At 45.0% G+C, this 18,591-nt stretch overlaps 1 protein-coding gene across 1 annotated transcript in view; it reads left to right on the top strand.

The window, feature by feature from the left end:
- The window catches only part of LOC116697284 (transcription factor COE1), a 50,225-nt gene extending 31,840 nt beyond the window's left edge, over window positions 1-18,385 (top strand). The window contains exons 10-17 of the mRNA XM_032528622.1: window positions 1,605-1,920; window positions 8,938-9,026; window positions 12,463-12,528; window positions 13,106-13,268; window positions 14,417-14,596; window positions 16,588-16,785; window positions 17,065-17,133; window positions 18,316-18,385. Coding sequence (XP_032384513.1) covers window positions 1,605-1,920; window positions 8,938-9,026; window positions 12,463-12,528; window positions 13,106-13,268; window positions 14,417-14,596; window positions 16,588-16,785; window positions 17,065-17,132 — 1,080 coding nt within the window. The 3' untranslated portion in view covers window position 17,133; window positions 18,316-18,385. The remainder of the gene's footprint in view (window positions 1-1,604; window positions 1,921-8,937; window positions 9,027-12,462; window positions 12,529-13,105; window positions 13,269-14,416; window positions 14,597-16,587; window positions 16,786-17,064; window positions 17,134-18,315) is intronic.
- Window positions 18,386-18,591: the final 206 nt, after the last annotated feature.

Here is an 18,591-nt window from a genome sequence, read left to right as displayed (position 1 = left end):
TGGTGAGTGAAAAGGGGAGTTGAAAGAAAAAGGGCGTACATTTGCCAATGCAAAAAATTTACAGTATGAGCGTCTTTTTTAGTTGCATTTAATCTTTTTTTTATTTGGGGACCCTTGACAACCCCCACTTTAAAAACCCTCCCCATGAGGCGGACCCAGGGGCCTACTGTACATCATCGGGGAAAAATTCTTTGAGGGTGGGTCATCTTTGGAACCATGCTGGCTGGAGTGAGTAAAAGCCCCGTGTGTGTGTTTGGTGTGTGTATTTTTGGGACCCTGACCACAAAATCAAACAAGGTTTTACTTAGACATGGTTCCCACCTTTTGTAAAAAGCAATTTCTTTTTTGAGATCCCTGTCACAGGGCTTTAACAACTTTTGACTTCTCGGTTTGTTTTTTTGATCACTTTGATATTTTCTTAAAAATAAAAAATTGCATATTACATGGAAATGCATGTGGAACAGTGGTGTATGCAAAAATGTGAAATTTTTAAAATTTTTTACTCACCATCTTTTTTTTTTTCATCCATAAAAATTTTTTAAAAATTTTTTGGACCCCTGAGGGGTGGGGGGGTTCACCCGGTTGGGAACTCTGCTGTAAAAACTATGCTAAATCGATATTAAATTAGTTTGGCTTTCAAATGGCATTGCTTCTTTTGTGGCCTGTCAAAGTCAGGCTGACTAAAAAAATATATAATAAATTGACTAATGAACAATGATGATGATTATTAATCGCAGCCTTACTGTAAACCCATATTAAACATATTTTACAATATAAGCAGCCTGCATTCTCATTTCTCTCTGTAGCAGATCTTATTTTTGTTGTATCTCTTCTCAGCTCTATACCTGTCTTTTATTATGTTAGTATCTGCCTTCTTGGAATATGTGCACAACTTACAGTCTGAATCTCTTTGTAAGGAGCATCTGCCACATGACTGAAATGTAAATGCAGTGTATGTGTGAAATTGAAGGTCAGTGAGCAGCGCAGCTAAACAGATTTCTCTTTAGTAAAGGAATAATTCTATAAAAAGCTCCTATATTATCTTGCTGAGAGGTGAGTGGGGCCAGACAATGGTGGAATGAAAGCGTAGCTAAGTGAGCAATGAAAGGGACAGTTAGAACAACACAGAAACACACACACACACGATAGCTGCTGGCAGAGGCATTGATAGCTTTTGAGCACTGCTAGCTTTGACTGCTAGTTGACTATAGTGTGCAGAAAACGAGCACTCAGTGAGGTCTCATCTGTGTTTTGTCTTGTTACCGTTTTCTTTCAAAGACCCTTCATCATACACACACACACGCACACACACACAGACACACACACACACACACACACACGGTGAATAGGCTCATCAACCACACTAAGTGAGCCTGTTTAAGACACAGTGGTGCTTTAATGTGGCTAACGTCAGCTAGACAGCCCCAGCTGACAGACACAGAGACAGGGGCATTAGAGACGAGCATATTATACGTTTACTTATACTGTGTAATTGATGTATGCAGAGGAAGGTGTGTTTTATTCATAAACCGATAACTGTTTTTGAACCCGTCTTACAGAGTCCATGTCAGCACTGATAACCATCCTAAGCTTCAGAGTGACATTGCCTCGGGCTACGAGGCCACCTGAGGGTTTTAGCGCTAACACATCATTTTCAGGTTGATTATACAAAGAAAGAAAGTCAAAAGCTGCAAAGGAAAGGTCTGAGGCGATCCGAGAAGAGTCCCTTCAGCACATGTTTGGATATGAAGTTTCATTGCATTAATCCTTCTGCCCTGTCTGCCTCTCTGCAGCTGATCACTCCCCATGCCATTCGTGTGCAAACTCCACCCAGACACATCCCTGGGGTGGTGGAAGTCACGCTGTCCTACAAATCCAAACAGTTCTGCAAAGGCACACCTGGACGCTTTATCTACACAGGTACTGCCCCCTAACACTTACTAATGACATTAATTAACAGAGATAATGTAGCCCCAATCTACCTATCTGCTTAACTTCTTCATGTCAGTTTCTCCTAACCCTGGATTCTTTCATTTTCTACAAACAACTTTTCTTTAGAGTAATGTTAAAAAATCATGTATTGTAAAAAGCTTCACAGACTTTAGGTTTTATTAGGACTATATGCAATATCTGGTAAATGTAACCTGGTACAGGTCATTTTCTCTTCACTGTTTCTGTGAGAAATATTTTTACAAATTCAATAACACCACTCACCACTCACCACAGTGCAAAAGCCTCATGATTAGAGATGGACAAATGTTTGCCCTCTTTTTATGAATCAGGTGAAGGTCAGGAGGAGGTTTAACCTTTTGATTAGTGGTATTATTGAGATTTAACCCTGTCGAAGGCGCTGTTCACAAAGGAAGAGCTCCATGAGGATGTTGTGATTTTTGACGGTGAGTGCAGGGGTATGAATAACTCAAGTGTTGCATCAGAGCATATCGGTGCAGAGTTATAGCCGCGCAGTGAAAAGAGAGGCAGAGAGAGTGAATGTAAAGCGGTGATTAACCAATGCGAGGCCACAGGTCCCCGGGGAGGTTGTGAATCACATAAATCTGTCTGTAATCTCAACCACTGATAGACTTAGGCTATAAGCCCCGGCTGGACTTGCCAACATTTGACAAAATCACAATTGAGCTTGAGCGTGTGCGTCACATCACCGCTGCATGTTGTGTGTGTCCTAATTACTGTGCTTGGACAAAATCCATGACCATGTGTCATAATTATGACTCCGTGTTTGTGTACTTGCGGAAAAGGCTGCAGTAAGCAGCCTGTGTTTGTTTGTACGTATGTGTGAATGTACTTCAAGCACACACGTGCACATTGACAAATAACTGCATTACTAAGACAGAGGGCAGATGGGTGGGCAGCCTTTGCCATGCCAGAGCTGTCCAACAGCCCGCACCCTGCCAAACTCATAGAGCTGTGTGTATATAAGTGTGTGTAGATGTGTGCATTTGTGCGTGCAGTCTTTTAATGTGCCAGACATGTTGGAACTGTATTTATAAATGCCCTATCTCTTCCCAGCCCTCCACGCTTTCCCCTTGTCACATTCACTTATTCAAAACTTGCTTCTTTGGATGAATTCCTCCCCTGTCTCTGCCTCTTGGCTTCCATGGAGGCACATTGAAGAGTCTCAACAGGTGAGGGGAAGCAAGAGGTCATCTGATGGGAGCTGAACACACACACTGGGCTGCTGCTTGCCAAGCGCTGGCATCTTCACAGTGACATAGTCAACCGTGTCAAGGCATAGATCCCACTTCTACTCTTCACACACTTCACTTCAGCCACGGCTCTGCGGGTATTTTGTACCTCTCCCACAGCTCCTTTATAGCTCTTTCATAACTTCATGTTCTGCTAGCAAGGAAGAACCTGCTTTGGTATCCTGAATGTGAGGCAGAGAACAACAAGAGGATAAGCAGAGCATTTGGAGCATTAAAAAAGCAATTGATGAGAGTGGAGAGAGGTGGATGGGGAAAGGAAAGAGAGGAGAAGGATCGGAGAGAGGGATGCAGGATTTCCATGGGCCATGTTGCCCTCCTGGGTCTATTTGGCACCAGTTTGAGCCCAGTTGCCAGTGGGTACTAATCATGGAGGATTGGCAGCACTGCGTGGCAGCTGGCAGCTAGCACGCACACACATCAACACAGCCCCACACTCCAGGACATGTATATACTCATATATTACATGTGCGTGCATGAACACACACACACACATGCTCTTGCTGAATTACATTGGGGACAGCTGGCATTGCTAATCAACTTCAGCTGAGGAGAGGAAAGCGAGCGGCTCACAGACCTAATTAAGTCAACACGTACCCAATACTGCTGCTACCGCTACTTTGAAAACATACCCAACACAAACACAAACACACACACACGCGCACAAACAAACAAACAAACACAACCCTTCTATAGGTTCACCCCCCTCCGCCCTCCTCTGTCTTATCACTGATACTTCACAACCAGCCAGTGCTGAATGGAAAAAAAATTCAGCTGTAGTCCAGGACAGAGGAGACAAGCAAGGGACTTCTGGTGCAGGGGAGATCGGAGAGAAGCTATTACAGTAATGTGTCCTCTGCTGTCTCTGAGGACTCCTCTGCCATTAGACTTCAGAAAGCTCCAATTAGAATCATCAAAGGCAATTAAGCTCTCCACTGATAAGAATAAAGAATGTTTTTTTTCATTCTCTGCTCTTCCTCTGTCTTTTTATCCCCTTATCCCCCTTCTGTTCCTTTCTCTGCCCTCTGCCTTACCCACCTCTGGGGGCTGAGAGCTCGCTCTCTCTCTCTCTCTCTCTCTCTCTCTCTCTCTCTCTCTCTCTCTACTCTCTCTCTCTTCTCTCTCCTCTCTCCTCTCTCTCTCTACTCTCTCTCTCTTCTCTCTCTCTCTCTCATCTCTCTCTCTCTCTATTATATGGTCATTGCCCACCCTCCTCTCCCCTGTCTCCCCTCTATAAATGCATCACCATGTTTGGTTGTCTATCACCTGTTACTGGATTGCTATCTTTGTAACATTCATCAGAGATGCTCTCCCTTTTCCATTCTCTATGCGATATAGAGTGATAATGCTCTCTGCCACTATGGCCCGTGTGTGAGTGTGTGTGTATGTGTGTGTGTGTGTGTGTGTGTGCGACAAAGGAATACCGGCCATAGATTGGTGGAGTTGATGAATCATCTTGTCGTTCAAAAGGCAATCCCTCCCTCCTCAGTATGCAGCCTTGTCTGCTTAGTGCTTCCACCACGGCTTCTGCTGATATTAAAAGGCTCTGCTGGCTCACATTAAGGCCTGCACCATGCACACCGACACGCATCCGCACACATGCACGCACAAACATTAGGGGTAGTTTTTCAGCGCTGAGTGCAGATTAGGGTGTGTAGGAAACATCACTCAGTTGTCGTGATGAGGAGCAGGAAACATGAGGTAAAAGACAAAAGTCAAGAACCGAATTTAAACCAGCCGAGATGCTGCTGAAATCTCTCTCCGTTTCTCACTGTGCTCCAAATTAGTTTTAGGAGTGGAGGAAGGACTGCCAGTTGTCTGTCATTCTATTCAATACAGACACAAGATTGAAATGCAGATGATGCCATAGTCAAGTCTTGTAAACATTAGCTTGCTCTGTACAGTTTTGCACAGATGGTGCCTGAGCACTTAAATTAATAAATAATATATATGATGCTGATTGTGTGGATATCATCATGTTGGTGCAATTTGCTGAATCAGTGATAAAATATGTTGTTAACATAGATTTACAGATGTATTTCACATTCATATGCACATGTGAGACACCTGCAATCGTGCACAAGTCTATCCACACACCACTTGCACACAATTGCAGCATGCAGTCATCTGGCAATAAAAGTGGGGTGCAACCACGAGCTGGTCAATTACTTGTCTTGCTCCTATTTGTGAATGCTGTCTTTTATTGATCTTGGGTGGACGCCTGCTGTTGATTAAAACGGCTGGTCTCCAGCTGGAGACAGGCCAGCTGAGATAGCTGCACACACTCACATTTACTGCACACAGTCTTATCAGTGAGGAAATTCACACCTCTATTTGAGATTGAGATTAATTTTCTGCACCATGTGGCTTGTCTTCCCTCTTTAGCGTGCTCCGTTCTTATAACAGGAGCATCTGGTCCCTGATGATGATGTAAATGAATTTCGAATGAAAATTATTTTATACCGTGCTGAAATGAGCGGCGTTCACCGGGGGGGAATAATTTCTTATGTTTTCCTCCAGATTTTTCAGAATTGGCATTCTCCCAGTTAGGTTCCGTGCTGTCAGGTATTGTTAACTGTCGACATGCACCTTTTTCAATAGATAATTAGAGCTTAGGTTTTAGCAGCAGCCACACCTCCATTGATTTGTGGAATCTCTTAGCTTCTCCTTTCCTCTATCCTCTCCTGCATCTCCTTCTTCCTTGGCCTCTCCTTTCCTTTAGGAGCAAAAAGCTCTACTCATCTGTTTTCTGTGTATGAATTTCCAGCCATGCATTAGTCTCCCTGACATGTTCAAGTGATGCTTTATTTAGCTTGTCGGATTCTGCAAATAAACACAATCTCTTGGTTTATGGAAAAATGGATAAAAATTAGATTGTAAGGTATTGATCTGGATTGTGAGTAGTTGGTGAGGGTGTTGTTAACCCTGTGGGTGGTGGGTGGTGGTGGTGGTGGGGGGGGTGTTTGGGGGGACCTCTCATCTGTGTGAGGGTGGGGGAGAAATGAAGCCGTAATTCAGGGCTATTGAACCCCCTGCCACTAGCGCATCGTCGCAAGGCAGCGCTTATGAGATCACACCTGAGCACTGGAGATGCAGAGGGGAGGGGGGGGGGGAAGAGGAGAGACTGAGGAGTGGAGAGTGAGAAGGAGAGAGAAACAGACGGTTGTGATATGATCAGCTCCTTACCCACTGTCTAAGGGCCTGTTAAGGTGTTAACATCAAGCCTCAGAGCCAATTACCTAACCTTGCAAGTACCCCCCCACACACACACTCACACACACACCCCCCAGTGTGACAATGGACGGGAAGAGAAAGCCTACTGGAGACTTACTGTATTTTCCCCTCCTCCTCTCTTGTGTTTCCAGAACGACTTCCACCGTCTGACCTCCAATTATCCCTCACCCCCCCACTCTTTGCACCCCAACCCCCCCCCCCCCCCCCGTATTCCTCCCGTAGAAGCACATACATCCACCCTTGCCTCCTCTCCTCCTTCTCCTACCCCCCACCCATTCATACACACTCCCCCTGCGGCTCTGTGGGTTATTATAGTGAAATATGAAGCGGTGTGGAATCTAGGCTTCATGAAATTTCCATGAGCATTGATCTGATCTGATGTGGGTGATTGCTATGTGAATCCCTCCAGTCCAGGGCGTTGCTCATCTATTCATTTATTTATGGCAGTTAGGTTTTACTGGCTTTGATTTGCTCTTCTGGAGAGCGACAGCTAAAGATTATAAATATACCTGTATAGGAGAGTGTGCTCTGAATCCTGGAGTGTACCGGCAGAACACTCTTTCGAGGCAGGAGAGTTTTTTTCCTCTTCCAGCACTAATTCTTGTTGTAAAATGAGAGATATTGAGCATGAGTATAACAGCATAAAATGCCAAGATAATCCCCTAAGAGACTCAGCCAGGTAGTTAGTGGTGTGCGTTGTCCCCCACATATTCGGGTTTATGGTCCTTGAAAATGAGCAGAGACAATATCAATTCCTCTCTCAATTACCAAAATTGTCTCTTTATTTGTAACAGGGGGTATCTATGTATGTCTTGGGGTTTTTATGCTATTGTTCACTCAAGGCTCATTTGCCACATTGTGGAGAACTGATAAAAAACTCATCATAAAAACAAAAGCCTTTGAGACGAAAGAAAGGATGTTGTCGGAACAATCCCCTCCTCAGACTGCAGGCCTAATCCAGGGCAAATCCTCCTTAAGGCTTTAGAGAGATCAGAGAATAGGGAAGTAATGTCAAATATTTGTCCTCAGAAATAATTCATACTTTATTTGTTGCATGTGTTCATCTCATTGTTTTGGCTTATTTTATCAGTGGACCAGCTAGCCTGCAATGTGTGTCATTCTTCAGAAGTTGAGCCTTCCTCTGGCATCTCCATATTTTCTTCTTTGTGCACTGTGTCTTTGCTTCTAGCTGTTCACCTTTCCTTCCTCTCACTCTTATGGATTACTGGAACAGTCCGCTGGGAGAGCTGTCCTAATACGTTTGTGTTGCCAAAACACAGCAACAGCGATTGTTTCTCCCTTGTTGTTTTCTGGTGGGTGTGTTTGAGCAAGCGGCTCAGGGGGAACCATGGTAAAGTCACTATAGGTCCAGCAGGACAGCTTGTACTCATAGCCTCTAGGGGCCTTTTTCTGGGGGCCAGTCAGCCTGGCTGCTCAGATGTGAGGCAAGCAGGGCTTCAGCCCTGAGGAAACGTCCAAGCTGCGACCCACAGGGGAAACAGACGGGCGGCACAAACACATAAAGGCAACCCTCACGCATAATGGCTCTTCTTAGGGGCACTTTTTACACACATACAAATACAAATACATACATGTTACAGCCACAAAGAGTAGCAGTATCTTTTATAAGCTATAGCCCATACAAGTAGTCCAGAATGTTGTCCATGTATGTGCATTGACTCCCCAGGCAAACCACTAAGAGACACAGAGAGGAGGAGGCTAAAAGACAGAGAAGAGAGAGAGAGAGAGAGAGTACATTAGCAATGAATTATGTGGAGAGAGCACTTATCCAACAATCCTTCTCTGAAGTGTTTGTACAATAAGCCCCAGATCTTCATTGTATTTATTCTAATGTTTAAATATTCATGGTAAATCTTCTCATATTCAATTACCGTAGCACGACCACAGCATGCCTGGAGAGTACTTTCTCCCTGCTGCTTGAATGCTCTGACTCTATGTGTGTGTGTGTTTGTGTGTGTGTGTGTGTGTGTGTGTGTGTGTGTGTCTTTCTCTGTGTGTGTGTGTGTTTAGCTTGTTCCCCGGAGCGATCAAGCCTTTGTTATATTGGAACAAGTCTCTGTAATTGCTTATATTAGTCGCTGATCAACGCAAGACCACAGGACACACACACACACACACACACGCATGCATGCACACAAACACAAACACACTGCCAGATTCCTGACAGTCTTTTTATTAACCACCAAAGCAGGCGACAGGGAGAGATACATTACATCACAGGCAAACAAAGACACACACCAGACTTAATGGAGAACACCCACATTTTCAGCATGTTTAGTTTAATGTTGAAATACTCATGCAAAACCGTGCTTAGTTCAGTCACTTCTTCCGTTGGAGAGAATCAGTTGCTTCTACTGCTGTATCTATCAGTTGCAGTCGAACAGTAAGTATTTTCGTTATAAAAGATCAAGCATTAAAAGTTTTTTTTTCTCTTTCTGTCTCTCTTTCTGTTTGTGATTAGCTCTGAATGAGCCAACCATAGACTACGGCTTCCAGAGGTTACAGAAAGTCATCCCGAGACACCCTGGAGACCAAGAGAGATTACCCAAGGTACAGTGTATCCATTCCTCTCATGGGTCTGTGCTTATGCTGGTCGCCATATGCAATTATTTTATAGGAAAATGTCTTGGTAACACTGGTACAGAAACAAATTGACAATTTCTAGAGTTCTAAAGCATGTATGGATGGACATGGCACAAGGGCATCATGATGCATAGGAGTGACTGTGTGCTATAGACAGTAGGCTATACATGACACTATGCAGTATGCACAGAAACATTTTGATCTTATATTCATGGTAATTTTCTGCTCAAACAAACACTTTATTTGCGCAGTAAATGCACAAGCAACTCTATTCATCCTTCCACTAAGTATAAGGTCATTTAGACTGGCAAAGTGGGAGCGGAAAAGGAAGGATGGAGGGAGGAAGAGAGGAAGAGAAGCAGGAAAGGAGGTTGAGGGGAGAGAGAGAAAGAGAGAGGCAGAAGCAGGTTAGGTGATCCATCATAGCTGTCCAGTCTTACCTCCTGCTGGGTCAGTGGATCGAAGTCAACCCCGGGTGGACTTTATTACTTCGAGCACACACACACACACACACACACACACACACACACACACAGACACAGAAAGGCATACATACACTTCTCTGTGTATGTATGTGTGCACACACATATACACACACACACACACACACACACACACACACACACACACACACACACACACACACACATACATACATTCAGTGGCGGGAAGTCACCATGAGGCAGAGATGGAGAGCCCAGCTAGATGCAGAAGGAAGATAGAGAAATCACTTGTCCTCGCTGTGTGTCATGTCTGGTGGATACAAGGCTTGTCCTGGGGAGTTCTGGTCTTTAGCCTATCAACCCCCTGTTTCTCTCTAAATATCTTTGTATCCATCCATCTCTTCTCTTCTCTTCCTCCCTTGCTCTGTGGTGTCTCTTTTTCTTCCAAATGAACACTGGTAGCTGGCAGGCCTGGTTGTTCATTTCAGCTCTATTGATTTGTGCCTTTATTGAGGTAATAACTGTTTGTTGACCGCACTTCTCTCAACTGTTGGCCTCAATCATCAGAGAGAGGGGCACACACTGGCAACTTCTTGTGCTAGAAATATCTATTCATGGTTAGCTTAGCAAAATCCTCTTTGTTGTTCTGTCAATTTTTAATCCAGATAAAATTGATTAGGAATATAATGTATTCCGGCCTAGTGGCACCTTTTTGGTGGGATTCTTAATGAACACACACCATGAGTAGGGAAGAAGCAGGATATCTGCCAATGCCTGTTCTACCTCTGTGGGTTATGGTAATGATCCTGTGTCCAGCTGAAAAGAGCCTCCACGCTGTGCTTGAGCTAATAGTCAGGCAGTCAAAGTGAGGAGGGAGTGCTGGGTAGCTCAGGCGCAGCCAGACTGCAGGGTGTTTAGCTGAGGCTGTGGCGGAGCTGGGGGTCTGGGGCTGGCTAATGAGTGACCGCCCTGCCAGACGGGGCCAGGCACTGCTCTGGATCAGGTTCCCCTTCCTGTTGATGTCTCTGTGGGCCTGACTTTACGGGAAGAAACCCTGCGCCCAGGAAATGGTCTCCCCTTACAGCAGCAGAGCTAGGGAGCCAGCACAGCGCTAACCACATTTATCTGTTTATCAGAATGACTCTGGAGCGCCGCCTAATTGAGTTTAGCTACTGGACAGATCCCTTTGCTAACAAGAGACTGATAGGTACAGACAGGGCAAGACCAGAGAGTGATTAATAGAAAGAATGGGAGGAGAAGAAGAAGAAGAAGAAGAGAAGAAGAAGAAGAAGAAGAAGAAGAAGAAGAAGAAGAAGACAAGAGAAAGTAGTTTGGAGACGCAGGTGAAGAGAGAGTGCATGGGGAGTTAAGTGATGGAGATGCACAGACAGACAGGAGTTCCTGAGGAGAGAGGGCTGAATGTTTATGAAACTCATGGCTGGTGCAGAGAGAAGCAAAACAATTTTTTAAATGAAGTGACTTGAGGTTTCACATATCCTCGCTGAACACCGTTACACTCCAACTGCGGATCTGTTTGTGTCCTAATGCCTCACATGTCCCTCATTTCCCCTCCTCCTCTCTCTCTTCCTCCCCCTGGTCTCCACTCCCTCTCTTCATCTATCCATCCATCCATCCATCTACCTATCTAGCAATCCCTGGGTGGCATGGTGTGTCAAGGAAAAGCAGAAAGAAGGAAGCGAGGAGCGGTGCATACATACTAAAGAACCACTTACCTTCCTAGGGCCTCTACATCTCTCAATCACACCGAGCAGGCCTCCTCTCTGGTCTCCCCTCTTTTCCGCCCCCCCCCCCCTCCCCCCCCCCGCATCCCTCTCTGCTCCCCAGATAGTGCTAGTAATGGGAGGTTAACACAGAGGCAGCGCTCCCATTATTGAGTGAATTTAGCACCTTGGACAGCGCTCTACAATCTTTATTGCTTTGCTGACCCTCTCGTCATGTCCTGGCCGTGCTCGACAGCCTCCACATGTGCGTGGCTGAGTGTGCGGTTGCACCTGTGTGCGTATGTGTCTGTGATATGAGCTCTGATTGAAAGGCGGTGTGTCACGGAACAGAGAGCACACATGCTCCAGGGCTTGTTCACAGTGAGGGATACACTCAGGAGAGTATAGCGCGCAGCGTGTGTGTGCGCGAGTGGGAGAGAGGCAGGGGGAAAAAGAAACGAGGGGAAGGTTGGAGGGGAGGGGGCTGCAATTTTCTGGTTGTCGCGCCTCCAGCATATATCCTGGCCCTGGCACATTAACTTTTAAAAAGGGTTTCAAAGGGCTGTAGGTGTCTACATCACACACATATAACGACTGCCTGGAGTCACACACTCATACACTCAGGGAGGGGAAAAGAATAAAGACAATGAGAGGAGAGAAAGAAGGATAAGCGGTGTAAAATGAGCTCGGAGAAACGGCGAACACTACCGAAGGATAAATGTTTGATGTGGGAAATTCCACTCGCCAGTTTTCACCCTAGCAGTGATATTCGACATTTATCACACAAAGTGGATACAGGGCTATTCACTTGGATCATTACCAGGGTTAATGAAGGGCAGGAGACGGGTGTGTCCCCGCTGACGAGGGGACTTGTATAGCCGTCAACCTGATGATATGTTGTGTTAAATGAGATTGATGTGTGATCATGTGATTCATGATCTGGTGTTGACAGTAGGGAGCAGAAGAAGTAGAAGATGGCTGACTGATAGAGAGATATAGGCTCATGTTTTATTCACAGATAACAGTATCTTTACCTCTGCTCTCCCAAACTGCCCTGCTGGTAACAAAGTGCCGGGACAGGCCCATTTCTCTTCCTCTCCATTTCTCTGTCTGCCTCCTTCCTCTCTCCTGCACTCTTTGTTCTGCATTCACAGCATGATGTAAGATGTGAAATGTAATAAAAGTGACTGAACTCACACTCTTGATCAAGCCCCTTCCTCTTTCTGCGCTTGATGGTAGGAGGTGATCTTAAAGAGAGCAGCAGACCTGGTGGAGGCCTTGTACGGGATGCCTCACAATAACCAGGTAACATTCGCACAAACATAAGTACACAAACATCAATATCTTTTCCTCGAATTATGTTTGTGGTCCGTACCACTTGTCGCAGCACCAAAGGTGGTGTCTCTGCTGGCCCCCGCAGCATCTTGCCATGGTTCATACAAGATCTGATCTGGGACCCACACACACATATGGGAATAAGTTAGTGCATTCATCAGCTTGTTTTTTGAGGAGGATCGGAGATTTACAAGGCTAACTGAATGTATAAGGAGGAGAGGAGAATAGGAAGAGAACATAAGCAGATAAGGAGAAAGAGGAATGGGATTAAGGACTGGGTCGAAGAGAGGAAGAGGCAGGCTAAAGATTTGATGAGTCTGGTAATGAGGCTTTCCTCTATTTACTGGAACCAATCCTACCTCTCCCAGTGACCACTGATAAAAAAAAAAACACTCAGCCTACTAGGTTTACATGGGCAATATCTCAAGTGCAGGTCTAGCATTCTTGTTTGTGCTTATAGCCTGCATCGAGGTCATATGTTCTCTTTTTCTTCCCTCCTGCCTCTACTGCTGACCACAGCTCTACCTTTTTCTTCCTCAATGCATAGGAGATGATTCTGAAACGAGCAGCGGATATCGCAGAGGCCCTCTACACAACTGTGCCACGAGGGCACAATCAGCTAGCAAGCCTTGGCAGCGGCACCGTCCATGCTGGCATGATGTCCGTAAACTCCTTCACTGGGTCAGAAGTGGCACAAACAGCCAATCAGGGTGAGCAAAGTCAACAGGAAACAATTGGTTATTATCCTGGGAAAAGTGGTGGGGGTTTATTTAACATTTTTCTCTTTGTTGAAAGAGGGATGGATAGTAAAGATGTAGTAGTGTGATAGAGAGATTTTTATTTTTCATGTGGGAAATTCAGACAGAGTGATTTAAGTGTGCACAGCAAATAAGGAAGATTCTGAAAAAGGAGGACAGGAGGAGGAGGCGACAGTAAGAAATTGGAGTCTAGGAAAGAACAAAGGTAAGAGATTGAAGAATGTATAAAAAGAGAGCCATGGATGGAGTTGGATGGAGAAATATGAGTGGGTCCTAGGGGTGTGTATATTAGACTGGGGTTGGCCCCTGTCTGACAGAGAGAGATGTGGATGCCGTCAGTGGTGATTCATCACGTGTATCAGGGGAAGTAGAGGAGGGTGGATGGACCAGCCTCTGGATATGTTTCAATACTTCCAATGAGCTTCCTCTATCCTTCATCTTCATCTGGAAACATGCTCAGATGTGTAGAAAACAACAGATATCAACTGAGTGACTTCTGGCCTACAGTTTCCAACTCATAACAGATGAGGATGGGGAATTGGTGGTACCTTATTATCAAGAAAGAGGCTGCTGTAGTACAGAAGTGCAACCATGTTGCACTAGAGAGCAGAAATTCCTGATGTTCAATTCCAGCTGTATTTTTTTTCTCCGGTATCAGCGCACCTGAAATGTATATTTTTAGTCTCCTTTCATCTTTTTTCTGTTCACTACCCCTGTAAAGCATAAAGTAGAGAGAGGTTCTGTCAGAAAAACTGGCTTCATTCTTTATAAATTACAGGAGAGCTGCAGAGGCCTTTTAGTGCTAATTGCCTTATCAATATATCTAATTTGGAGAGGAGCCAGTAAGTTTAAAGGCCTCTTGTTTCAGTACTTGCATGCAGCTAGTTCCCTGTCACAACCTTCTTCCTCTGCTTTCTCGCTCTGCCATATGCAGTCCAAGAGTTTTTGAGAATTATTTTTGGCTTTCATTATGATGTCCATTAGCCATGTAGGGAAAAGAGTACTTGGCAGCATTATGTTTCTCGTTCTGCTTTGTGTGCCATGTGTTATACCCCTAACACATATTGTCTCTCCTTCTCCCTCTCTTTCCCTCCCCGTAGGTTTCAATAGGAACACAAGCAGTGTGTCCCCTCATGGTTATGTGCCCAGCTCCACTCCCCAGCAGAGTGGCTACAGCTCCGTCTCCACTAGCATGAATGGCTACGCTAACTCTGGCATGGCAACCTTGGGCACCTCGCCCAACTTCCTCAATGGATCTGCAGGCAACTCACCCTATGCCAGTGAGTAAATACACCACATCATGGACCTTGAAATCAAGAGGGGGTGACATAATCAAGGCACAGAAAGTTAAAAAAAGATGAAACATTAAAGAATAAGTAGTTGACAGTCTAAGGGAGGTTACACACAAGAGAAAAGCCATACAGTTCAGCTGGCTCATCTGTTTCTTTAAGAACAGAGTCAAACGCAAATCCCTGCTTTATTGGCCAGGGGAGCAGATCACCTAGTCCCACCACCCCGACACACCACCTCTGCTCACACACGCACACACATTCACCCTCTACATTAAAGACCCTTGATTAAATCAATAAACTAATTGCTAGAGAAGCAATTCCATTTCAGCTCTTTGATTCCTGGGTGTTAACAAGTATTTTAACAGGCTCATCGGCCCCACACAGACACTTTCAATCAATGGCCCCTCGGCCTGCCTTTGTAGGTCCAATTTTCATTAATTGATTAGTTAGGCCCCTTCATAAATGGATTATGACTTTATTGCAAGGATTTGTCAGGAAGAGCCATAAAAGCTAAGTGTTGGATAATAACAACAATAAAGCCAGAAGCAGATATCAGAGGGCAGGTGAAATACGACTCGGTTGATTGTAAAATCACTGAGGGGGAAAATGCTCTTAGTGTATTAGCAGACAAAAGACAAAGCCAGGAGGATGGATGGGATGATGTCAAAGGGAAGCAGGATTCGGTTTGTAACCTTACCATTATTTTTGTTTGAGGACAAGTGTAACGCCAAAATCCTGCCAACGGCTATCTTGTACAAAGTCAAAAATGTCACAAGATTTCAGCTTGAAGCTTTTTTTAAAATACTGATTTGCTGTCTTATGTTGGAAATCTTCACAACATTTAACCCAGAGCTCAAGTGACAATGTTCACAAATGTAAAGCATTAAGGACTGGTTGCACCAGCATTTATAACAGTAAGATTTCAGTGCAGCTTTGCCCTGTGAATGTGCCAACCCAATAGCAAGGTGTCTTGACAGTGCCAACCTCTGAAAGAACGGTTAGCCGGGTAATCCAAAATGGAGAAAGCTATCATTTAATAGCAAAGTATAAACTTTTTTACAACAAGGTCATGGTTTACAGACAGTAGTGGTGCATATGGTACATAAACAAAAACTGTGTGTACTAACTGTACCGTTACACAGAACAGTTGCACTTACAGTTTGCACAAATGTCAACTTGAACATCTTTTCTTCCCTTTAAATTTTAATTAAATCAACTCTCTCTAAAATTAACTATCAAGCTACAACAGCTGGCTAACCCTACAGTAGCTTGCCAACAACTTTCTGGTGTGACCGCGGCCTTTAAGCTTTACATTATAACACCGGTTATGATGAGGTTGAACATATGGCCAACAACTGATTACGCCATTGTTAAGGAGATAGCAAGGAAACACAAGGAAGCAGTATTTGTTGTCAAGCTGATGTTATCAACCCATGTGTTAGATTTTGCTCTGGCTGTTCATTCAAATATTTAGCGTAATTATCTGTGATGAAGGTGATCTGGGAGAGTCTTGTTTGAAAACAAATTGCGGCTACAGTACCCCGAGTTAGCGAGGAGATGTTTATCAAGCCGTTGCACCCCTTGAGCAATAGCATGAGTCATCAAAACAGACTGATCAGAAGGGGGAAATGCTTTAAGCTGTTTTTTGGTGCAAGTTTCCAACTAAACACATTTTTGTCTTAGCTATGGAATATGTAATTGCCAGGTAATTGCTTAACAACTAAAATAAATTGCAAAAAAAGTCTGAGCCAGTTGATCTGAGTCCAAAATATCCCCCCCCCCCCCCCCCCCCCCCCCACACCCATCATCCATTGACCAGTCCCTTTCTGTTCATCTCGTCTGCCCGTCCTCTGCCCTCGGCCCTCTCTCTAACCTCCTCTCTACCCTTTCCATCTGCATCTTTCCTTCCTGTCCTTCATCCCCAATGTGCTCCCTACAACCCCCCTAACCCCCTTTCCTACCCGTCTCTGTTCTCTCAGTCGTCCCGTCAAGCCCCACCATGGCCTCGTCGACCAGCCTGCCCTCCAACTGCAGCAGCTCCTCCGGCATCTTCTCCTTCTCTCCAGCCAACATGGTGTCCGCTGCCGTCAAACAGAAGAGCGCCTTTGCCCCTGTCGTGCGACCCCAGAACTCCCCTCCGCCCACGTGCACCAGCGGTAATTCTAACAGCCTGCAAGGTAAGCTGCTGAGCAGGTAGCCATCTAGCATGCATTTACATGTAATCAATTCAGAACTACTGTCATTATGTGATTTAGCAAAAGTTTATTTTCAAGATAGCATTACTGTATACCTCTTCCTCAAGCATTAATCCTGCTCTTTCTCACCTTTTTATAATGACAATTTCTCACTTTTACTCCCACTTCTTGCTCTAATTTTCCCTTTCTGCCTCCTCTTCACTCCTTGTTTTTCCTTCCTTTACCTTCCCTGAACCCATCCACTCTCCTTCCTCACTTTAGATCAGTCTTTTGTGGACTCTAGCAAGTATTCATCAAACAACTCTCTGCAGGGCCTGGCCTTCTCCTGAAGTATGTTAACTGTTTCCTTCCATACCACACTATCCCACACCGCTCGTTTGCGCCACCAGCTCATCCTGCCCAGCCCTTCCTTCTCTTTTTCTGTTTTTACTTGTCACTCTTGACTTGTCAGAGGGACAGCACGTCACGCCATATGTGTTCCATTTCCTGTTTTCACTTCCTGCTTCCTGCCTGAGCTTCTGTGGGTGTTTCTGTAGGGAGGCGGTAGTGGGGGGTTATTTTGCCACAACGGGTCATTCTGTTCTCCCATTTCCATCAAAAGCAGCGCAGGGTCTGTTCGTCTGGGCAGGATGTTGTATGGTGTTGAGATCACGAGAGAGAGAAATGATGGATGGGAATCTTTATCAGAGTCCCAAGCTAAGCACTTCCGCACTTCCTCTGACAGTGTTGATGAGTGCTGACCACTGTGACCCAGAGAGCCATTGGCCACTGCGTGCTGATCACACTGACACATGCACACACACACACACTCGCCATTCTGTTAATCTCAACATGCCGGAGACACTTAGGAAATAACCAGGGAATTAGTGGATTGAAGAGAGAGGGGAATCAATAGGGAGCCAATATGTTACATGAAAAATCCTCCCTGTGATAGTTTTGTGTAAAAAAAAAGGGGGGGGGGTGGAAGGGGTCAGGGGGAGGTGGGATTGAGGAGGTGAAATTGTTGGAGCTGGTGGAAGGCAGAACATGATATAATAAGGTAAAAATGTAAAATAAGCCCATGGCTTCCATTTCCATGTTCAAGTGTTGAGGGTAATTTCATCACCTCTGTCATCCCACGTCACTGTGTCTCTCGCTCTCGTTTGAATTATGCTCCACGATGCACAATGGGCTTTGCACAATGTAACTACTAACAATTACCAGTGGCAGCTATTGCATGAAGCTATTCTGAAAGCCTGCGAAAAGTTGAATGATGATGTTGATGCGCGCCAAGTTAGCGGCGCAGCAGAGAAAAATGTTTTGATTTTGGGGGCCTTGGAATGAAGAGCTAATGAGGGGGAGTCTCTTTGTTCGCCAGATGCTGGAGCACATTTCTGTTATGTGACTGTTGTGATGACAGATCAAACCCAGCAATCACATGACTGACCTCTCTCTCTCTCTCTCTTTTTCTTTCTTTCTTTCTTTCTTTACCCCCCCTCACCATCTTCCTCCCCCTCTTTTCCCACAAAACAGCGATTCCCGGGATGATCGTTCCACCCATGTAGAGGGTCTAGGATAGCTGGCAGTTTGGGGATGTTGAGAGGAAAAAGACACAGTAGCAGAGTCTGGCGAGTCTCTGGTGGGCTCCGGAGCTGAACTGAAGGAAGTCAAGATAAGACACAGGACTCGGTTAAACTCAGGCCTTTCCACTGGGATTTCATCTGAAGGGATAAGGGAGGAGAAAAAAAGGAACAATACAAACCTTTGTGATGTTATTTACCTCTTGGTTGAATTAGTGTAGCTTCTCTA

The sequence above is a fragment of the Etheostoma spectabile genome, chromosome 10 (assembly GCF_008692095.1).
Source record: "Etheostoma spectabile isolate EspeVRDwgs_2016 chromosome 10, UIUC_Espe_1.0, whole genome shotgun sequence".
Taxonomy (NCBI): domain Eukaryota; kingdom Metazoa; phylum Chordata; class Actinopteri; order Perciformes; family Percidae; genus Etheostoma; species Etheostoma spectabile.
This window is presented reverse-complemented; position numbering and strand designations above follow the sequence as displayed.